At 43.9% G+C, this 21,449-nt stretch overlaps 1 protein-coding gene across 5 annotated transcripts in view; it reads left to right on the plus strand.

The window, feature by feature from the left end:
- The window catches only part of STK39 (serine/threonine kinase 39), a 332,909-nt gene that overhangs the window by 86,450 nt on the left and 225,010 nt on the right, over positions 1-21,449 (plus strand). For all 5 annotated transcript variants that reach the window (XM_080670642.1, XM_080670643.1, XM_080670644.1 and 2 more), the window contains exons 6-7: positions 19,342-19,451; positions 19,672-19,773. In XM_080670642.1, the coding sequence (XP_080526768.1) occupies positions 19,342-19,451; positions 19,672-19,773 (212 nt within the window). The remainder of the gene's footprint in view (positions 1-19,341; positions 19,452-19,671; positions 19,774-21,449) is intronic.

Genomic DNA, 21,449 nt, shown 5'->3' on the forward strand with positions numbered 1-21,449 from the left:
TTCTGGAGCACAATGTCTTTTTCTTTTTCTCAGACTTCCTGACTTCCTCTTCCTCTCAGGCCTTTGGTTCTTTTCCCCACTGTGGGTGGTGGTGGTGAATGTAACCCAGTACACGCGCTCTGTGGGGCTGCGGGCTCTGCAGGGCATGTGCAGGGAGCCAGCACCTGGGTGTTGTGAGGGTTAATGACTCCATGCAAAGTGCTCAGAACAGTGCCTGGCACGTGTGGAGGACTGTGTGTACAGCCACGCTGGGCCTGCCTTGGTGCCCTTTCTGTGTCTGTGACCTCATGCCTGTGTATAACATGAACTAAAATTGCCATCCCTAGACGCATAATGGTGGGTGAACAGGCATTCAATTGCACTCTTTATAGCTCTGGAGCTAGAACTTTCGAGAATTCACCTTTCATTTTCTCCATAGTCTCTGACCTGAGTATTTATAATTAATTTTTTTGTTGTTGTAACTATGAAATAAGACTATCACTTAACACACATTTGGAATGTTTCCTCCTTGGAACAGGTAGATGCTGGTAGTATCCCCATTTTATAGAAATTTGACCATCTGGTCACGGAACAAAAGCTGACCCCAGCGTCTGTGGGTCTTTTGCTGGCATCTGTGTCCATGGGTGATGTGGGGGCCTTGAGAGTGGAGACTCACAGCGACAGCAGAGGTGTTGCTAACTGTTATATTTGAACAATGGAACAGTACTTTCACTCAGACTGTGTGTGCCCTCTTCCCTCTGCATCTTTATGCTCTTCAGGCCTTGTGCTTTGAAATAAAAGTTAAATAGGGGAGAAGTTTGCTTTATTACTTTGAATGTAATGTGTATTTATTTTACCTTGAGAGTATTATTATGAACATGGCTTTTAAAAAGAGTATTTTTTTATCCTCCCCTGAGGATATGTTTGTTGATTTTAGAGAGGCGGGGGGGGGGGGGGGGAGGAGAGAGAGAAAGAGAGAAATATCTATCGGTTGCCTCCTGGACTCATGCTGACAGGGGATTGAATCTGCATCCTAGGTTTATGTCCTGACCGGGAATTGAACCTGAAATCTTTTGGTGTACGAGATGATGCTGCAACTAACTGAACTGCCCGGCCAGGGCTAGAAAGAGTATTTTTGCTATTCTAATAGAAAGCAGAATTTTTATTTAAAAAATCACTTCCTCTATTATATATACACATATTTCCTTTCTTAGAACTTTTGGTTAGGAAAGGGAAAATTAAAGGGCCTGGTTGAAACCACAAAAAACACTCACCTTGTTATGCAGCCAATAAGGGAGAACAGGCTAATATACTTGGTTCTGTTTCCAACGGTACCAATTCGTGGGAATAACATGCGTTTTCATTGACTGTGGGTATAAAATCAGGAACTGATGTGTGTTGAGTGCTTCCTGTGTGCCAGGCCAGGTGCCCTGCTGACACCTTGTGACTCATTCGTCCTCACCACAGTCCTGTGGGGAAGTGCTACTTTTATACCCATTTTACAGACTGAAACCGAAGGTTCAGAGTAGAAGGTAGCTGCCCAGGTAGTAGCACAGGTGGTGGGGTCAGGCTCCGAATTTGGGCAGTCTGGCTCTAGAGCCCTTGACCCACAGCTGTGGGACTTGCAGGCAGAGAATTCCAAATCTGGACTGAAACAACCTCCGTTTTGGGCGGAAGACCAATGGCAGTCACTAACTCCTGCATGTCTCTGCATAAATTGCTTTTGTTTTGGTCTGGGAAACGCATTCAGCACCTTTTCCCCTTCTGCAAGTTGAGACACAGCGTCATTTGTAAGGTTTTAGGAGAAGCAGTCCCCTTCAGGCAGCATTGGGAGAAGAATGAAGCACCGCAGCGACAGCACACACTCTTCACACTGGACAACGTCGTGTCTCCTCAGGTTTTGAGAGACAGTGCTTTACATCTTAGATTTCTTCTGTGCTTGGACAGCCTGTCTGTCTGTGACTCCCTGAGAATAAGCTTGGCTCGGATGCCTTGGTAAGCGTCATCGGTTTTGCTGTTCTACGTGCTAGAAGGAGTGGTTCTTTGAAAGCCATGCTCTTCCCACGGCCCCACATTTTATTTTCCAGTTTGATGCTCTGTCGTATTGTCAGGAAGAGCTTAGTGCTTTGTCTGGCCAGTGACTCAGCCCGTTTGTCCGGAATGAATGAGACGCTGTTCTCAGCCAACAGAAAGTCACATAAACAGGTACCTCTGGTGTGGTCATGTTGTAGAGCGAACGCGAGTAAAGACCACTGGAGTCCAGACCAAATTAAAATTTAGGGAGCCTTTATTGCCGGCCGGCGACTGTCCCCTCTCCACTCACTGAGATCAGAGAGCAGTCCCGACACTTTGTGTCCGACCGTATTTAAACCCATTCACTACAGTTTTTTTTTTTTTTTGCAGAGCAAACAGTTTAAAACAAAGCAGTTTTCCTTAATTAAAGAGCCAGCCCTATGTGTGCTTAGTGGTTATCTCGCTGCTGGCCTTGAAAACAACACAGTTCTATCCAATTAAAAAATGCACCTGGCATGGCATTGAGAGTATGGGCATCTCTAGTCTCTGGCCTACAAGGTCAGACAGCTAAGTTTATCTTCCTCATTATTCAAGCAGGCTAGAAAGCAAAGTTATTTTTTAGAATAAGAGTTTGTCTAAAAAAACAGCAGAGAATTCCAAACAGTAGTTTTACAATATAGGGGTTAGCCTTCTCACTAGGAGGAAGCATGCTCAAAAATTCCCACTCTCTAACAGTCACTGCAGATATATTTATCTTAGGAATCTTTGAAATGGTGATCACTCTTCATGTACTATACTAGTAAAGATGTTGATTTCACAACATTGCTAAAGAACTTTCTAGAAGGATATACTAACTACTACATTATATGAGGTAGAGCTCATGCTCATTTTCACTTACTTTTGCCTTTTAGGGGTGTGTGAGTCTGAATTTTCCATCCTTAGTTTTCCTAACAGAAACCAAATCTGGTACTGAGCTAAGGCAACCAGAACTCTAGAAATTTATCACCACCCCTATCGTAATGTATCTGAGGCCATGAGATAAAGCTTAAGCACCAGGCTTTTCACTGACAAGGCACATTGGTATGACTCGGGGCAACATCTCGGTTTTCTTGGAGGGAGATTATATCCTTAGTCAGCCTTTGAATACATTTTCAGCTTCAGTCTGCATCTAACACTATGACTAAAACTTCTACCAGGAAAACATGGAATTAGACTTTACTTGCTTCCAATACTCAGATATTTTTCTCAAGGAGCCAGAGGGAGGGGTGCACGGTGGTGGAGTTTTATGCCCATAGCTGATAGTTTCTTTTGTTGCCCTTCTGTGTTCTTTGGCTCCAGTGAAGTGCACTTTGACGAGGGGAGGGGGGAAAGAGTATTTTCTGTGTTGTAGGGCAGACAGGCTGCTGCTTCAAGCAGGTAACATGGGCTCCGTGTATGCATTCTGGTTGGTGTCGAAAAGTTCAGAAAGCTCCTGGAACATCCAGATCAAGGAATGATGATTTGTCAGTGTGTGTAGGAGTGTGTGGGCTCTGACACCAGACTGCTTCGGTTCACATCCTGGCACTGCTCCTTCTAACCCTGTAACCAAGATATTTAACTTCTCTCCACTTCTGTGCAGTGGGAAAATGCTTGTGCTAGAGGGTTAAAGGAGTTAACACACTTTCCGGTTTAGAACTAGTTAGCTCATATTGCCTTTTTATTGAGATGGGGATGGTGCCCTTTCATAATTTAGGCTGTTGTAACATTGAAAGGAGGCGGCTAGGGAGGCCAGGCTATAAGCACCCCATCTCACCTCCTGCCATATCATTTTGCTCTTCCTCCTTTAGCCCTTCGATTTCCCTAGTATCACCAGAGTGAAAAATCTACCACGCCAATCCGACCATACAGTTCCCTGGTGCAAAGTTAAAAACTTGCTGATGGCATAAAGCTCTGTCTCCCCCAATGGCACGTTTCCCCGTCTCCTCCACCCGTGCTTTCTGCTTCACTTCTTTGAGATCCACCTTCAATACATCAAGCACCTTGCCCTGGTGGCTTGAGAGTGCCCTCCTTTATACACTCCAACTAGATGGCAGTGAACCTGGGTCTCTAGATCATATACTTAGCTGTAAACGCTCCATCTCAGCAACTCCAACAGTGCCTGACACAGGACAGGTGCTCCCAAACTTTTGGTCAATGAGATCTGAACGGCAGGCGTGCTGGACATCCTGTCTCGGCAGGTTGTACACACGCACCTGCCTGATGGTGGTAGAGGGTGGGTAGGTAAGTCACAGCTGAAAGCTCAAACAAGTCTGAATATACCAGCTTAACAGACAGGGAGGCGAAATAGAAAATAGTCAGGTATGTTTGCTAGTGCATAGTTTTAAGGCCGAAAAGAGTTTTTTAACAAACACTTTTCAGCTTTGATTTTAGGCAAGCTCTGCCTCAGCCAGCAGATGATGAAACGATTAATAATGTTAAGGAAGAGTGAAGCAGAGCATACAAGTTAAGGGCCATTGGCTACATTCAGAAAGCAGAGGACATGTGCAAATTAAAACCTTTGGGGGCTACAAAGTGCATTCTGGTGAACCACAATATGTGGTTTGAGTTTCAGGAAGTTTGTAATTATGTGAATTATGGTTTAACAAACTTGCCAAAATTCACACACACACACACACACACACACACACACACACACACACACACACACACACTTGGTTTAAGTAAATAAGGACAGCAGATTAATATGGCCCCCTGAATTTGGGGCTCTTGGTAAATGGTAACATGTGTGAAACCTCTGGCCGGAACTGAGAATGCAATCGATTGTGGAAACTTTGTTTTCCATCCCAGCTGCACACCACGGGTGAGAAATACTTGGGGAGATTTTAAGCAGCTTCCCATCCTGTAACAGCTGCTAGCAGTAGTTGAGCGGCAGCTTTAGGAAGTCTCGCTGGGGTGAGCCCAATGGGGAGCATCGCTTTGCTCTGCTTTCCTGCTGGAAGTTTCCCGCAGCTGTGCACCGTTAGCTGCGTGGGGACGGGCTGCGCTTCCAGGAAGAGTGTCCCGGAGGATGTGAGGCAGATGGCCTCAGTCTTCCTTCTCCCTCCCCCCTCCCTCACATCTCTTCCTTCCTTTCCTCTGTCCTGCCTTAAAGGGCCTTCTTTGTCATTATTAAATTAAATTTTATATATTACCTCAAGCTGTTAAAGTCTGGGAAAAACAAGAACTTTTAGACTGAGAGCAGAGAAATTCAAGTCAGTTCTCTGCTGGATCGTGTTTTTTTTTAATTTTTTTTTTTTTTCTGTTTCCCAGAACCTCCATTTGTTAAAACAGAAAAAGGTTCCTTCCCTGGTGAAAAGGTGAACACTAGGTGTTTGGGTTTAATATATCTTAAGTGGGCAGCTGACAGATATTTACTGAGCACTGACTATGTTCCAGACACAGGCCTCTGAGCCATAGGGTGGAAAGCTAAGGAGGAGACATTGTGTCTACTCTCATGGAGATAACGGTTCAGGTGAAACAGACATGAAAAGTTGGTGATAGAATTGAATTTCAAACATTTGTAAGTGAAGAGAAATGCATCTGCTTGAGGCATCTAAGTGGGCCACGTTAGGTCTAGTTTAGTAGGTTGTCCTGGGGATAAATCTTAAATATGTATTGTAACTGTGAATGATTTAGGAATAGGTGCTTTTGACTAATACATCTTACAAGTTACTACAGATATCGTAAGTAGATTAGAGATTTTTAGGAAATTGATATAAAGTGAACATGTATTTATACTGTATGGAATATGGCTTAACACTTGATTTTACAAAGTACACTTGAGGATACCAGTTGCCAAGCACTGTCTAGCTCCCTGGGTTTCTAATGTACCCTGTGCCCGCTGCCAAGTTCTTTCCTAGCCATGTATCACCTGTAAAATGATGTTCTTGGGTTCTCAAGTTTTCTTTCACTCTACATATTGTATAGCTGCCATACAGAAGAACTCTGGGACCCCAGACCCCCAACAAAGTGCCCTTCCCACAGCCTTCCCCACCTCTTTTAACGGCAGCTCCATCCTTCTAGTGAACAGACCACACGTGCGGTGATCATCGACATTTCTCTTTCTCTCATACCCTATGTTCCGTCCAGTTTGTCAGCAAATCCTGTTGTCAAGCTCGTCACTGCACCTCCTCGCTGTCATCGTGGTCCAAGCCGCCACCATCTCCTGCCTGGGTTCACAGGGTCACCCCTAAGCGGTGCTCTTCTGCTCTTCCCCTCTGTGCTTAGTTCCTACATGGCATCCAGAATTATGCCGTTCAGTAAGTTAGAGGCTTCTCTCATGCCTTTACTCATAGCCCTCTAATGTCTTCCCATCGCAGAGTGAAGTCAATATCCTTATGGTGGCCTACCGCAGGATCTGGTTGAGCTCATTTCTTGCATCTTCCTCTCCCTCATCCCACTCCAGTCAAGCTGGCCTCCTTGCCATGCATGCTTTTGCCTCAGGACCTTTGCACTGGCTGCTCCCTCTCTCTGGAATACTCTTTAGCACCGCCTTCAGATTCTTGGCTCAAATGTCACATCAGGGAGGCTTCCATGGCCATCCTATGGTAAATTGCAGCTCTTCTACCCTTGCTTTCTATCCCCTGATCTATTAGTGGTTCTCAAGGTGTGATTCTAGACCAGCAGCGTCACCATCACCTTGGAAACTTGATAAAAATGCAAATTCTTGTGATTTTTCACTCCTGGATCTGCTGAATCAGAAATTCTGGAGGGAGGGCCTAACAATTTGTATTTTAAGAGCCCTCTAATGATTCTGATGCACACTCAAGTTCGAAAACCACTGCTGTATATTATACTTCATAATTTTGTTTATTATCTGTATTTGCTCACTATCCAACCCCCACCCTAATTTAAAGTTGACCTCCATGAAGGCAGGGTCTCTGCTCTATAGTCCCAATGTTTAGAACTGGAAGTGACAGTAAAGAGCTCAGTAAATAGTTGTTGAATGAATTACTGAAGATATGAATTAGTCACTTTAGATTAAAAGAATAATGAGCAACAGAGTTTAGAGTGTGATCCTCATATTTTAGTGACTTTTTAGTGTTAGGAGTTTTAGATGTAAAGTTTTTATTGTCACAGATTAAAAAACTCCAGATTCTTTGAAGCCAAACTAGTCCTTTGCAAAAGTCTGTGGGAATGATGCAAACTGTTGCTTTAAATACTTGTGGCAACTGGAATTGTGCTATTTTAATTATCTCCCATAGGGACTCTCTCTTCAAATGGTACAGATGGGTTATTCTGGTGTATTGGAAACTTCTAATAGTAGAGCTAGTTGAGTGGAGATTTGTATGAAAAAGACCCCCTGCAGATATATGAATATTGCATTGGAAATTTAGACGAATTAATTAATATTTGATCTAAGTCCATGGTCGGCAAACTGCGGCTCGCGAGCCACATGCGGCTCTTTGGCCCATTGAGTGTGGCTCTTCCACAAAATACCACGGCCTGGGCGAGTCTATTTTGAAGAAGTGGCGTTAGAAGAAGTTTAAAAAATTTGGCTCTCAAAAGAAATTTCAATCGTTGTACTGTTGATATTTGGCTCTGTTGACTAATGAGTTTGCCGACCACTGATCTAAGTTACCTGTGCCTGTCTTTGCAGATATGGCCAGTCATGAGCCCCCGTTGACTACAGAGCATGCGTTTGGCTTGGGAAATGATGATACCTGTGTAATATGCTCTCCTTGTAGCAACTCTGTCAGTTCAGCTGAATAGGTCTTACAGAAGAGGTGACTGAGGGCTGAGCAATTGGGGACTTGGCTAAGGTCATTCTGAAGATTGTAAAAGCAGATCACTGTCAGATCTCCTGGTGTCTCTTTCAGTCCTTGGCTCACTTCCTTGCCCTTAACTGCCCCCAACCCCTGCCCAACCCTCTTGCCTTTTAACTCTATGCCTTTTGACAGTGCAGCTGCCCTGGGGCTCAGATTTTCAGCTATAAAATAAGGAAGGCTGACAAGACTTTCTCCAAGGACCTATCTTGCATAAAAATGTTCTGAGTATCCCTTTGTTAGCCTTAGTCATGAATTGAAAGTGTTCAGATCAGAGGATATCAAGGAGGGGAGAGGAAGCCAAGTCTCTGACCTTTGGCTACTTTTACCAGAGCATCTTTTAAGATCCAAAGCATCTTTTAAGATATCCCTCCTGCCTCCCACTGGGGAGCCAGAGAATAATGGACTTTTGATCTGGGGATTATCTGTGGTTTTCCTTTATTCATTGTAATTATCATGCTCAATATAAAGTTCATCACTAGTGAGTTCTTGGTCATGTCTATCATTGGGCTTCAGAAAGCTGTTTTTTGCCTGGCACCTGCAGCACAGCTGGCCTGGGGTTACTGCTCCCTCCTTTATGGCCCTCCTTCCTTCTGTGTTTGCCTCGCCAGGTGTTGCCTCTGGCTCCACATCTCACCAGAAATTCACCTGCTTTGGGGAAGTTCTGTGGCTCTTATATAGATGGGTAGATTATTTGCAGTTTGCTATTTTCTTAAACGAGTGCTCTCTCTCACACTGTGTTTAATGGCTTGTATTAGTCAACTGAACCGTGGGCCAATTGTGAATTGACCTCAACCACCACTTCTTGTTCTATCCCTTTATCCTTTTAAGCCTGTGTTGTCTTGATTGTGAGAAGGTGGCAGAGTTGGGGAGGGAGTGGCAGCTTGTATAGCCTTGGCATTTTTAACAAGTATCCTCTTGTTGAATTTTTCTTATAATCTATCTGTGTCCGTGGGAATTGATGTTGATTCCATGTACATAGTGCAAGCAAGTGCTAAGAACTTCTCCCTTATGAGTAAAAATATAGCACATTTGAAGAAAACCAGTTGATAGCAACTTTAAGAGCCTACCCACATGAGACACCAGTCATGGGAAGGTTTGCTTCTTTTGTTTATTTTATTTTGAAAGGTGACTAAAAAGATGATGCCTTCTGACTTCTTTCCTTCTTTTGCTGTCAGCAAAGGCTGTGAAATTGTCATTCTCTGATGTTTTGAAGAAGGTCAGGAATGCCTCTCTCTCACTCATAGGTGGGAAACATGGATTCGTCTAGAGCAGCTGAGAAGTGACTGTCCAGGGCCCAGACTCTGGAAATAGGTCAGATTGTATTTTCTGACTCTGAATGCCTTGGACCCCCATGGGTGGGTGGGGGCTGTGGCCTATAGAACCAAACCAGATCATTGAGCACCATTTACTTGTAAGAAGGAATAAGTGGAATTGAAAATCAGGAGTATTATGGGAGAAAAGGAGATTGGGTGGAGAGTGAGGGCTTCAGAAAACTCTTTTTGGTTCTGTTTGGTCCCTCTTGGGGTCCTTCCCTTCTGAGTAGGGCAGGTGGTGTGTCCCATTCCATAGTGAAGTGGTGTGTGGGTAATGGATGACTAACAGTAGATAAGGTGCCTACATATTTATTATTGACTTGCTTAAACGATGAGCAGATTCAGTGTTACCACTTTAATAATGTAGTGACATCACCTGCACACAGTTGCGTTTCGGAGGTTCTCATGAGTGGGAGGGAAAGGAGCAGTGTTATAAGCATCTGTGCTGGGAGTGATGCTTACCTGCAGCTTTTCTCCTCTGGGCTCTGGCACCTGAGTGAGCAGCTGTTACTAATGGCCTGTTGATAAGTATTATGATTATAAATTATTTTCATGTATTAAAGAAAAGTTTTGTATAAACCTGAGTATTCCCATAGAGGTGTGCCATGTGTGTGAATTTGTTTGTCTTGCTTGACACATTGGAATCCCTGGGTCAGACATTTCCGTAGGATGTGATTTTCGTGTTTAGGGAAGTCGTCCCCCATTGTCTGCAGGGAATATGTTCCAAGACCCCCAGTGGGTGCCTAAAACCACGAACAGTGCGAAACCCTGTGTGTGTGTGTGTGTGTGTGTGTGTGTGTGTGTGTATAATGATTTTTTGTCATACCTACAAACTATGATAAAGTTTAAACAACTCTTGCATTCTGGGGCGATTATTAAGTAACGTGTTACCTGATGATAACTGAGAAGGCTACTAAGTGACTCATGGGTGCATACGCTAGACAAAGAGATGATTCACATCCGGAACAGAACAGAGCGGGATGGTGAGAGATTTCATCACACTACTCAGAACAGCATGTAATTGGGAATGTATGGATTTTTTTTCTGGAATTTTCTATTTAATATTTTTGGACTGCAGTTGACTACAGGTAACTGAAACCATGGACAGTGAAACCCGAGTTAAGGGGGGACCACTGTATTGCCCATATACTTACTGTGTCATAAGATACGTGAATACGTACTAAGCTTTTTTCGTGCTGTGGTTTTTCCACTGCATGGTTCTCTCTGTCTCAGAGGTGAGAGAGAGAAGCTGTGGATTGGCTGTACTAGGAGGTCCTCCAGCCATCCTGAATCATGCCATCGCCCCTGGTAGGAAGACAGTGCTCTCAAGCACTGCTTCTCCAACTTGCACATCGAATCAGCTGTGGCTCCTGCGACAGTGCAGATTCTGGTTCAGTAGGACGAGGGTGGGACCCAAGATTTTGCATTTCTCCAAGGCTCCCAGATGATTCTGGTCTGGGGACCCCACTTTGAGTAGTTAACAGCCTTGGGTAAACTACAGCCCGCGGGCCGGATCCAGCTGTTCTATCCGGTTCTCTTGCTCTCCCCTCCGCTCCTTTACTTTGAATTTATATTAGTTCACACAAACACTCCATCCATGCTTTTGTTCCGGCCCTCCGGTCCAGTTTAAGAACCCATTGTGGCCCTCGAGTCAAAAAGTTTGCCCACCCCTGAGTTAGAATGTGGAAGGGACTTTTGTCTCCTATTTTCCTAGACTTATATTGTTCTGTTTCTGAAATGTTTATGGCAGTGTAGCCTCAAACAGAAACTATTGGCAAAAAAGTGAAATAGGATCTTCTTGCACTGTGTTTTTTACCCCTTGAGATGCCCGTGCATTTATTTGTCTTGATTTGTGCCCCTGGCATTAAAAGCCACTCTTAACATTGGAGCTGTTTAAAACTCCAGAATTGCACTATGTGCTAAATTGTTTTCTTGCTGATTTTTTACTAAGTCCTTTTGGGGATTGCAATGACTTTGGCCTCTGAGGCAATGCTTAACCCTTAGCAGTCAGGGAGTATGAAAGAACGTGGCAGGACTGGGAAGGCTGTAAGAGTTAAGAAGCCTTTGGGTACAAATAGCAGAGTGTTTGACTGGCAGGAAATGAGGCAGGACAGACATTTAATTATCTCACATACAGAAGTCTGGGACATTCGTTTCTAGATCTGGTGCCGAAGCTCAGGGACACCACAGAGGTCACGGGCTCTTTCCTACTCCTGTCCTGCACCTAATGTCAGGGAGCACATGTCCCCATGTGTTGCTCTTGCTCCCAGCATTACCCTCACATGACAGTGTCCCAAATAGGCAGGGAGTGGGGAGCAAAGGAGCCTTATAAGGTGGTTCTTATATTTAGGCAGAAAATTTCCCCACAAAAGCCTGCATCCTAGTTCCCTTGGATCGCATGGGGAACTAGGGCAGACCCTCAGTCTTGCACTGACGGGAGGAACCAAGCACCTTGATGGCCTCGATCACTGCAACTAAAACAGTGTGGTGTTGAGTAGGCAGTCAACAGTGTGCACTACAATATTACCAAGGACCTGCAATATATATTCTCCGCTCCCCACTTTATAGCTTGTGAAACTATTGTCCAAAGAAGCTACGTACATTAGCAGGGAGTGTAATTGGAGTCCTCGGGTGCAAATGTAGCGCCTTCCTACTCTGCATCCTTCCCTCTCCGCCTCTTCCCATTGGTGGTGGGAGCCTCACTGGAGAAGGTCAGGACCCCATGGTATGCCTCTGCACCGGCCGCACATCCCACAGCAAGGCTGTCACTGTCTGGCCTCTTGCTGGTTGCGCTTACATTCATGGTACAGTGAGATGTCACTAGTAGAGCAGTGAGAAAACTGTTCCTATGAGCAAAGTGGCCTTATTTTAAGAGGAAACCAACCCAGTGAGTGTTGGCAGCTGCTGTCCTGGATGTCGCCACATCCTGAGTTGGTCCCCTGCTTCTTGCCCTGGGTTTGCCGAGTCCTGCCGAGCTCAGCACAGGTACCCGCAGGTGTGGCCTCCACCTGGAGGGTGGGTGCGTCCCCTCTGCACTGTGCTCTTCCTGCCTTGTTTGCAGCAGACACAAGGGTCAGCCCTCCCCCTGTTCCCTGTCACACTCTTCTTGTGGGGAGGCTGATGACACTGCAGATGGCAAGGCTCCAGGAGAGTGAAGAGTTGTTCCAAACTAATTTAAAAACAAAAATAAACTGAAAACCTGGTAGAAAAGGCTGGGTTTAATCATACATTAAAAAAGATAGGTCCAGTATGCTACACTCAGAACTGAAGGTGTCATCTTCTGTTTGCTGGTAATTGCTAGATGCCCTTTCCCCCAGATTCTCCATGAGAGAAGGAAAGCACAGAGTTGGAAAGGTCACGGTTTTCGCAGTTACAGGATCAGGTCACGCCTCTTTTAGCTGCAAGCCAGGTTCCTTCTTCCATCCAGGTTAACTTTCCTAAACTGCAGTTCTGATCATTGCACTCTCTGGTTAAAACCTCTGTCCCCACAAGACACATGAAGCACAAGGCAGCCATCGAGGCCATAATTTGTCCTGTAGGCGGAAGCCAGCAGGCTTCTAGTCCTGTTTCCTCCTGACTGCACTGCTCACCCAGTCGTCACGTCCCTTAGCAGAGTGCTTTGGGCTTCTGACCAGCTCACCCAGCACTGGCGGTCTGACATGTAAGGAAGCCTGTGGGATCAGGCAGGCCGGATGCTGGCGGCCCTGACGGTGTTCCCGGGCTCGGAGAGAACATGTCAGTTCTGTCAGTCAAGTCTTGAGAGTCCCTCGTGAGAAAAAGAACTGGGAACTAAACCAAATTCTGAAGGGATTGCTTTTTGATGATATAAATATGACATTCAGGATTAATGAGAGAACCTCAAACTAGTTTTTCTGTGTTGGGTAATCACATATTGATCTTTACTCAGGGAAGAGCTTAAGAGTTGTGGACTCTTAACCCTATTATTCCACGTTGCATTTCCTTTTCAGTACAGAAAAATTCTCAGACTTTTTCCAGAAAAGAAGACGGAGGCTGAGTGGCCAACTCCTCGGTGATGGACTGTGGGTTTTACTCACATCCTCCATAACTTGCTAGGTCGTCTTTGGCAAGTCATTTCATCTTCTTTTATTCCTTGCTCTTTTTCAAGCCCCATATCCACTGAATTATCCTATTTTGTTAAGGGTTTGTCCGTCCTTTTCCATTTCCAGAATCTTGATTCAAATGCAGACCCTGTTGATCTTACACCTGGGCTGTGGCTGTGGTCTTCCTTGCCTCTAGTCTTCCTCCTTTCCTGAACACCCTGCATGGCTGCTTTCCCCACATATTTTCTTCACTAGAGAGAGCAACAGTCGTGATGCTGCTAATTGGATCAGGCACAGCTTCCCTCACCCGCTATTCAGACTCTGTGGTTGGCTCCTCAGCAGTCTCAACGCTTCTTTGCTTTTCTAGAGAGGCTGCTTCCAGCAAGGAAACACCAGGGGCCCCCACTGGCTCCCGCTGCCCCAGCCTCAGCCCCAACCAGCCACAGGGAGGTAGAAAGGGATCAGTATCTGCTGTAACCCACTTAAAATACATTTTAGGAGGCTCTGAACTATCAAATATTGATTCCATTACTCTTCAGCCAAGTTTTGAATGGACGTAAGCCATTTTCTTCATGTACAACCCAGGTTCCTTTTCATGGGTATTAGTACCTGTTATAAATATCTGAGGGAGGTAAGGGTTGGCTGCTTAGCCACAATGTCACTCCCAGGTTTTAAGGAAATCAAGTTTCAGGCCAAATTTTGCTATCTATCAGCAACAAGCCCCTAAGGCAGGGGTGGGCCAACTTTTTGACTCAGGGCCACAGTGGGTTCTTAAACTGGACCGGAGGGCCGGAACAAAATCATGGATGGAGTGTTTGTGTGAACTAATATAAATTCAAAGTAAAGGAGCGGAGGGAGGGGAGAACAAGAGAACCGGATAGAACAGCCGGATCCGGCCCGCGGGCCATAGTTTGCCCAGCTGCCCTAAGGAGTTCTATCAATTGGTTCTGCAAGCTCAAGGAACTCCCAGCTCCCTGTGTGAATGAAAAGTTCATTGGAAGCAGGTGTGTGAGAATCCAGGACAAGTGATTCTCATACACTTGTACTTGGCATCTAGAAGCTCACTAGATAGAGAACTGGGTAGGGATTTAGCTTACACTCCGGCCTAGCTGGAATCTTTCTTCCTATCCATTCAAGAGTGGGGAGTACATCTGAAATACTTTAGCCACTCTCTGTGTGCTAACTACCTTGACTTTCGCTAATGAAATTCCCTTTTCTAACATGCATCATGCCTGTCAACAAATGACTATTTTCCCCTGATAATAGCCTTACTTTGGGCATTTACCTGGCTCATATGAATCTATACTTAGGTACAGATAACAGAAATATACCCAGCAGCTGCCTCAGGCATCCCGAATCCAGTGCTGCCAGAACCTTTCAGCACCAGGCCTCCTGGGTCAGAATGCCAGTTGAGCACCTGGGTCCTAGTATCAGCAATGATACCGCATGGTGTGCATCGAAGGGTCTTAGGTACATTTTAGACATAGCGACACTGTTTTGTTGGCAGACTAGTTTTGCAGGCTAAATCAGGCAGGCGGAATTGCTTTTTCACTTAAAAAAAAGCACAACAACTACTGCCAACAACAACAAGAAAAGAGGTTTCACATAAAAACATCTTGATGTTTGGCCTTCTCTGGGAAAATTGGGACATCTGCAACAGCCAGTCACACTCCTCGGTGGCAATGGTTCTTTTCCAGCTGAATGGCGGAGGCCTGTTTTAGACCTGGGGTGGGAGGGCGCTGAGAATGGGCTCCTGGGAAGGGCCCAGCTCTTCCAAACATCTCCCTGCGCTGAGCCCTCAGTCACCGCGATTGTGCTGCTGGTTTCCAGGACCCTCTCCCCACTGCCTGTAGGTACTTCGGCATTTGACCCTTGCAGCTGTTGGGCAGTTTTTCTTGTTGGCTCAACACTTGTGCTTTGCTTATGCGGTTTCTTTGGAATGACATTGCCTTTCGGGCGCACCTACCCCAATCTTCACCTCATCTTCAAGGCCAGCCCCAAGGTCCCCTGGCATGTGGAGTCTCATGTGGCTGTTGTGGCCCTAGCCCAGCCTTGGGCAAACTACGGCCCACGGACCGGATCCGGCTGTTCTATCCGGTTCTCTTGCTCTCCCCTCCGCTCCTCTACTTTGAATTTATATTAGTTCACACAAACACTCCATCCATGCTTTTGTTTCGGCCCTCCGGTCCAGTTTAAGAACCCATTGTGGCCCTCGAGTCAAAAAGTTTGCCCACCCCTGCCCTAGCCCCTCTGCTCTGTACAGACAACATGGCGTAGAATTTGATTTTACACGTCATTCTGTTGTTTATTGTTTCATGTCTTCTCTCTCCTATGTGGTCATATGTTTCCTGACTGGCAGGAAGCACAGCTCTCTTACATTGTGTATTCATCACTGTGAAAAGGTTAACGCTCAGTTAACTTACCTCATTTTTTAAAAGGCGGAGAATAATACCTTATTGATCTACCTAACAATTAGTATGAAGCATATTTATACATGGTGAAAAGCAGCAGGACAGTGTCCTAAGTACGGAAGTGAAATACAAATAGGCGCAACCACGAGGCCTGGTAAGGAAACAGAGGCCCAGGAAGGGTGAGCGCCTTGCTGGAGTCCCCTGGTTGGCGGAGAGCCTAGTCTTCGCTCTAACCACAGAGGCTCCCAGCCTTGCCAGCACTACATCTACAGCCACGCCCTGCAGATCCTCCTTAGGGCTTAGCAAGCACATAACACAATGAAACAATTCCCAGAGTTACTTAAATAGTATACCACAAATTAAGTAAAAGTGTGGCTGTCTATCAAACTCACCACACCCTGACACAAGGTGGCGGGATGGGCGGTGAACAAGCCCCACGGCACCAAGAGTCAAGACACGGTGTGGACTGGACTGGATGTTGACCGGACATCGGGTGCAAAGGCAGCGCTGTGTGGGTGTGAGGGCAAGGGATACAACGTAAGCAGTTTAGCTGGGCTGGCATTTGAGAGTAGTGATGGATGAGGCAGGCCAGGGAGTTAGATTTGCGCTGAGGGAGTTTGGCTTGGTCGGGGGGAGGGGGGGGGCGGGGGGTGCCTTAGAGCCTTTTAAGGAGGGGCAGGTCTGGTTGCTTGGAGCGTGGCTCTGGGGGAAGCAGGGAGCTGGTGACAGGAGGCTGCCATGGGAATCTTGGCTTAACCCTAGGCAGTGGCAGTGGAGAGGAGCGTGGTGGAGAGGAGAGTTGTGGAAGGGCTCAAAAGATATGGGAGCCTTTTACGACGTTATAGGATGACAGCATTCTTTCTGGACTGAGATGCAGTTATTCCAGGAGACAGGAAGCAGGGCTGGCTACCTCGACGTGCAGCCTTTGATTTCCAGAGAAATGCTCATGGTTCTGGCTCCACTCCCTCTGGCTGTATAGATGTACCCTTCAGGAAACAAGGGAGCTTTTCACTGTGCCTGCTTGGCCACCTCCTTCTCACTGTCACGTGTAAGCTGTCGCCACAGCATATACTGATTCTCCTGTTTACACAGGCACACCATGTACTTTGGTCAAAAGGTCCTGTTTCTCCATACATATAAGTCTTTCTGGATACACATTAGCCATGCATAGGAGCAAATTTTGTATTTATTCTGTAGTCATAAGTGTGAGGGATGTTAAGAGTGGTGTTTTCTGCTTATGGAGCTTTCTGTTTTGAGTTTTAAAGACATTTAACCATCTGTTTATGACTTTAAAGTGAGTGCTTTAAGTGGAGGCCATGAATAAATACATGAGTCATGAAAGGTATTGAAGAGGTATGATCAATAATGAATTGCTACTGTACATCTTACTTAGCTATTATTGCAGCTTTTAAAAAGGTCTCATGTAATCAGATGGTATTTTTAAGGAATTTTTAAAAATCTAATATTAAATATAGATTTTTAAATCTGAATTATATCTTTTCAGAAGAGATTTTGGGGCTGCTTGAACTGCATTTAAAATAATCTATTTTTTCTTTGTTGTTTCTTAAAGCAACTTTTATCCAGGTCCTTAATAATTTACAGATGACATGTATTTATGTAATACTGTGTTACCAAATTATTTAATAAAAATGGAATGTCAGATTTATTGTTGAACTTCTTTTCAGAAATATGCAAATAACATTGTCTTTTCCTCCAGCCAAACAAATGATTCATTTCACCTAGTTATTCTATAAAAGAATGAATTCTATCTTCTCCTCCCTGTAGGTGACTGGTTCACAGGTTCCAGAGCTTTTTTTTCATAAAGCTTTAGTTATCTGACTGCAGTGTAAAAAATCAAAGAGTTTTAGAGTTTGGCACACATGTGCAAATTAAATTTTCTAGCATTTTATTTAAAAATATTTTAAGTTGATTTTTAGGGAAAGAGAGGTGAAGAGGGAAAAGGAGAAGGAAAGGGGAAGGGAGAGGGAGAGGGAGAAAGAAACACTGATGTGAGAGCAAAACATCGCTACGCTGTCTCCTGCACATCCAGGGTGATGCCTAACCAACTGAGCCACACTGGCCAGGGCTACAGCATTTTCAAACTATACTTCTCAATATTAATACGAGAGTAGTGGTTGGAACAAATATTCCATTTGTCAATTTTTATTCCTTTTGTTGTAGTTGACATCCTTTGGGAGTTGAGTAAATTTAAATACAAATAAAAGAAATAACATATTTCAACTCAGGGAACAGTGTTATTGCATAGCTTAATATTATAGACCTAAAACAAACGCTAATATATTTTGACCTTGGTTTGTACTTGACATCCTGGCAGTCAACAAAGGGGACTGGCAGAGGGGAATTCTGAGAGCAATTTGAACGGGCTCACACTGCTTAGTCTGCTGTGAGGTTTTGAGGTGTTGACTGCCCTTTTTATTACTATTTACCAGCTTACAATCAAGCTGTCCTTGAGTCGGCTCTTACTAATATGTCTATACTAGCCCTTAGTAGTTGATACTTACCAGTTTTAACCTTTAGTAAAAATTTAAGAAATGCATGCATTAATAATCATTGGGTATTTCTACTGTCACATACAAACATCATTCTTGCATCTGTGCATGTGTGTATATATAATATGCCTAATTAATTCATTTTCTCACAAAAAAGAACTTCTAGTGTATAATGGATATGAAGAACAGTATTACTTCATTCCATCTATACCTAGGAAAATTTTCCAGAAGAGCAAACATTGAAAAAAACCCCAAAACCTTTGCAGATTGAGCTTTTCCTTTGTGTTGAATCAGTACATGTGGAACCACCTGGGCAGGCTGGCTCCAAGTACCTGGGTTTGTGGATGTGCCATCATGATTTTGGCTCAAGTGTTAGAGAACACTGTTTAAGCAAGGACATGGGGATGTGGAAGACAGATGCTATCCATCCTTTATTTAAAAAAATCCACTCCCCAAACATTGATGACGTGAAATTAAAGAGGCTATAAAATCTACACTAATAAAAGAGAAAGATGCAAATTGACCATACCTTCGCAACACCCACCAGCCAATCAGGAGTGAGTATGCAAATTAACCAAACAAAGATGGTGGGTTAATTTGCATATGCAGGCGCCAAGCGGCCAGGGGCGGGGTGGGATGCTTGCGTCGTCCATGGTGATGACGCAGGCATTCTGCACTGCCCCAGCCACTCTGGGCCTCTGTGCATTGTGGGAAGGCGGAAAGGTGGCTCTAGGCCAGAGTGAAGGCGGTGCCGGCAGCCAGGGGAAGGAAGGCCCATTCTTGCACGAATCTTCGTGCATTGGGCCTCTAGTAATCATAATAAAAGAAAAACAAAAAGAAATTACATCACATAGTGGTTTTACTGCCTCTGGTGCTTTGCTTATAAATTATTTTTTAAAGTGAATCTTAGCTGAAAGCTAAGCTCCTGTATATTTAGGGCTTTGGAAATGTGTTTAGTTTTCATTGGTGTAATAATTTGTGGTTAGTTCTGATTTTCGATACCTTTTTGGTGGGCAATATACTTTGGTGTGCTGAGCTTTTGGACCCGTGGGATTGTTGACCCATCACCCTGATGGTGTTCTCTAAAGTACAGTGGATGGCGGATGGCGGGACTGCCCCGGTGTACCCCTGAGAGAGTGCATGGTGGCTGGGACAGGTTATGACCGCTGCAAAGGTCACCAGGAAAAGAGATGTTCATACAGTCAGATTTTGTAAGCAATAATGTCTTACATAAAATAAGGGTGACTTTCTTTTCTTTTCCCTTTCAGATTTTGGGGTAAGTGCATTCTTAGCAACAGGGGGTGATGTTACCCGGAATAAAGTCAGAAAAACATTTGTTGGCACCCCGTGTTGGATGGCCCCTGAAGTCATGGAACAGGTAAAAATAAAGCGATGGTTTGATTGACATAGTACAGTCGTGCACGTTATGAATACACTGACATTTCATTCAGAGCACCCATTTCACTCGAATGCATCACATAACTAAAGTTTAACTCCTGGTTGCTGGGCCTTGACACACTGCTATCCAAGTTCTGCACACACAGTGTGGACCTCCCCATGTGCTGTCTAATTGTGTTTTCTCTTGGTTACTTTCTTAGGTGAGAGGCTATGACTTCAAGGCCGACATGTGGAGTTTCGGAATCACTGCCATCGAATTAGCAACAGGAGCAGCGCCTTATCACAAATACCCTCCCATGAAAGTAATTACTCTTGGAAATATTACGTCAGGTTTGAAATATGGCTGAACGGAACGGGTTCTGGGGTTCTCTTAGACATAGTGATGTTTCTCTTGGACCTGAGGAGAATTAATGGAGGAATGCAGACAAGCCAAATGTTGTCCGATGTCCTCAGTGGACAGAATAGGACAGAAGTAGTGCAGTGCCCAGCTTTGAAGCTTGCTTTGTTTGTATTCTCAGAGCTGAGTAAGGAATGGGATCTGATTGGTTGATGGAGGTTGATAGCTGTGACAAATGCTGGCCATTACTCTTTTGATAGCAGACTATCCCCAACACTCCAAGGGAAATCTAAAAATAGGTAATAGTGATATCATCTTTGCAGATGGATTTCCCAAATTTTCAGGCCTATTAAAAAAAAAAAAGTCTGTAACATTTTACCCATTTTCATAGCGTCATGTTGGTGACTCGTTTGAAATAAGTGAGTTCAGTATTTTTTGGAAACAACATATGTTTGGATACTGTTTTCAGATTTTTGTGATTCTTATAATTGGCCTATGTCATTATTTTTCTTAGTTCTTAAGATAGTGGTATCAGGGCGAATTTACCCAACTGGATTTTGTTTTGAGACTGAAGTAGTTGGATGGAAATTATGAAGGTATTTTACAGAGAATATTGGTTCATGTTTGTTTCAATGTTTTCTTAGGAAAATATTGGAAAAACTTAGGAGGATGATTTTAAAGCCCTAAGAATGCAAAGGTTAAATAATTATACTGATTAAAATGTTATTACATGCTTATTGTTGAAAATCTGGAAGTACAAATAAGAATAAAAAAGAAAACAATCATTTAGAATCTCATCAACTATAGATAATCCCTGTTAAGGTTTTAATATAGTTCATTACATTGTTTCTCTCTCTCTCTCTTTCTTAAATATATATATATATATATATGTATATATATATATATATATACATATATACACACACACACACACACACACACACACACACATACATACATATATACATATATATAAAATTAAGATTCTGGTGTGTGTGTGTACATACCTGATTTTGTTAGTAAGTTGTGATGTAAACAATTAAAGTGACCTTTCAAAGGAAAAGCACTGAAGCAACTTTGAGGATTTTTTCTTCCATTTGGCTTTTCTGTATTATTTTTTTTTATTTCATGTTTTCTTTCTTTCCTTACTTAGTGTTTTCCACCTGAATGTATAATCCCAGCCTGAAGTCCTGAGGACTTTTCTTAGGACATTGCAGTTCTCCCACTTTCTTCTGTTTGTTATTATCCTCCACAAACAATAAACTGTCAGTTCAATCCTTCATCTATTCACACATCTGAAAGTGTTGGAAAAGTGGCTTGGCATGTGTATAGCATTTGCATAAATTAAGGCTGATTTATGCATTAATGCTTTATTCATTGTATAGGTCGATGGTTTACTATAAATTCTTTTTCTTAAGCAAATCATTTAACATGTGCCAGAGTGGCGTCTTTACCTTTTTGGTTTGAAGCTGTATTCTTATTTTGTTTCGCTCTCCCCAAGAGCAGCACGGCCTTTTGCCCTGGTTATGGTTTTTAGCAACTCAGCTATATTCTGGCCATCTTTCGGGTTTGCCAAGCCTTTAAGCAATTTTCTGTATTTTTTTTTTCACTAAAAAAAAAAAAAAAAAAGGAAATCATGTG

The sequence above is a fragment of the Plecotus auritus genome (assembly GCF_963455305.1).
Source record: "Plecotus auritus genome assembly, chromosome: 5".
Classification (NCBI taxonomy): domain Eukaryota; kingdom Metazoa; phylum Chordata; class Mammalia; order Chiroptera; family Vespertilionidae; genus Plecotus; species Plecotus auritus.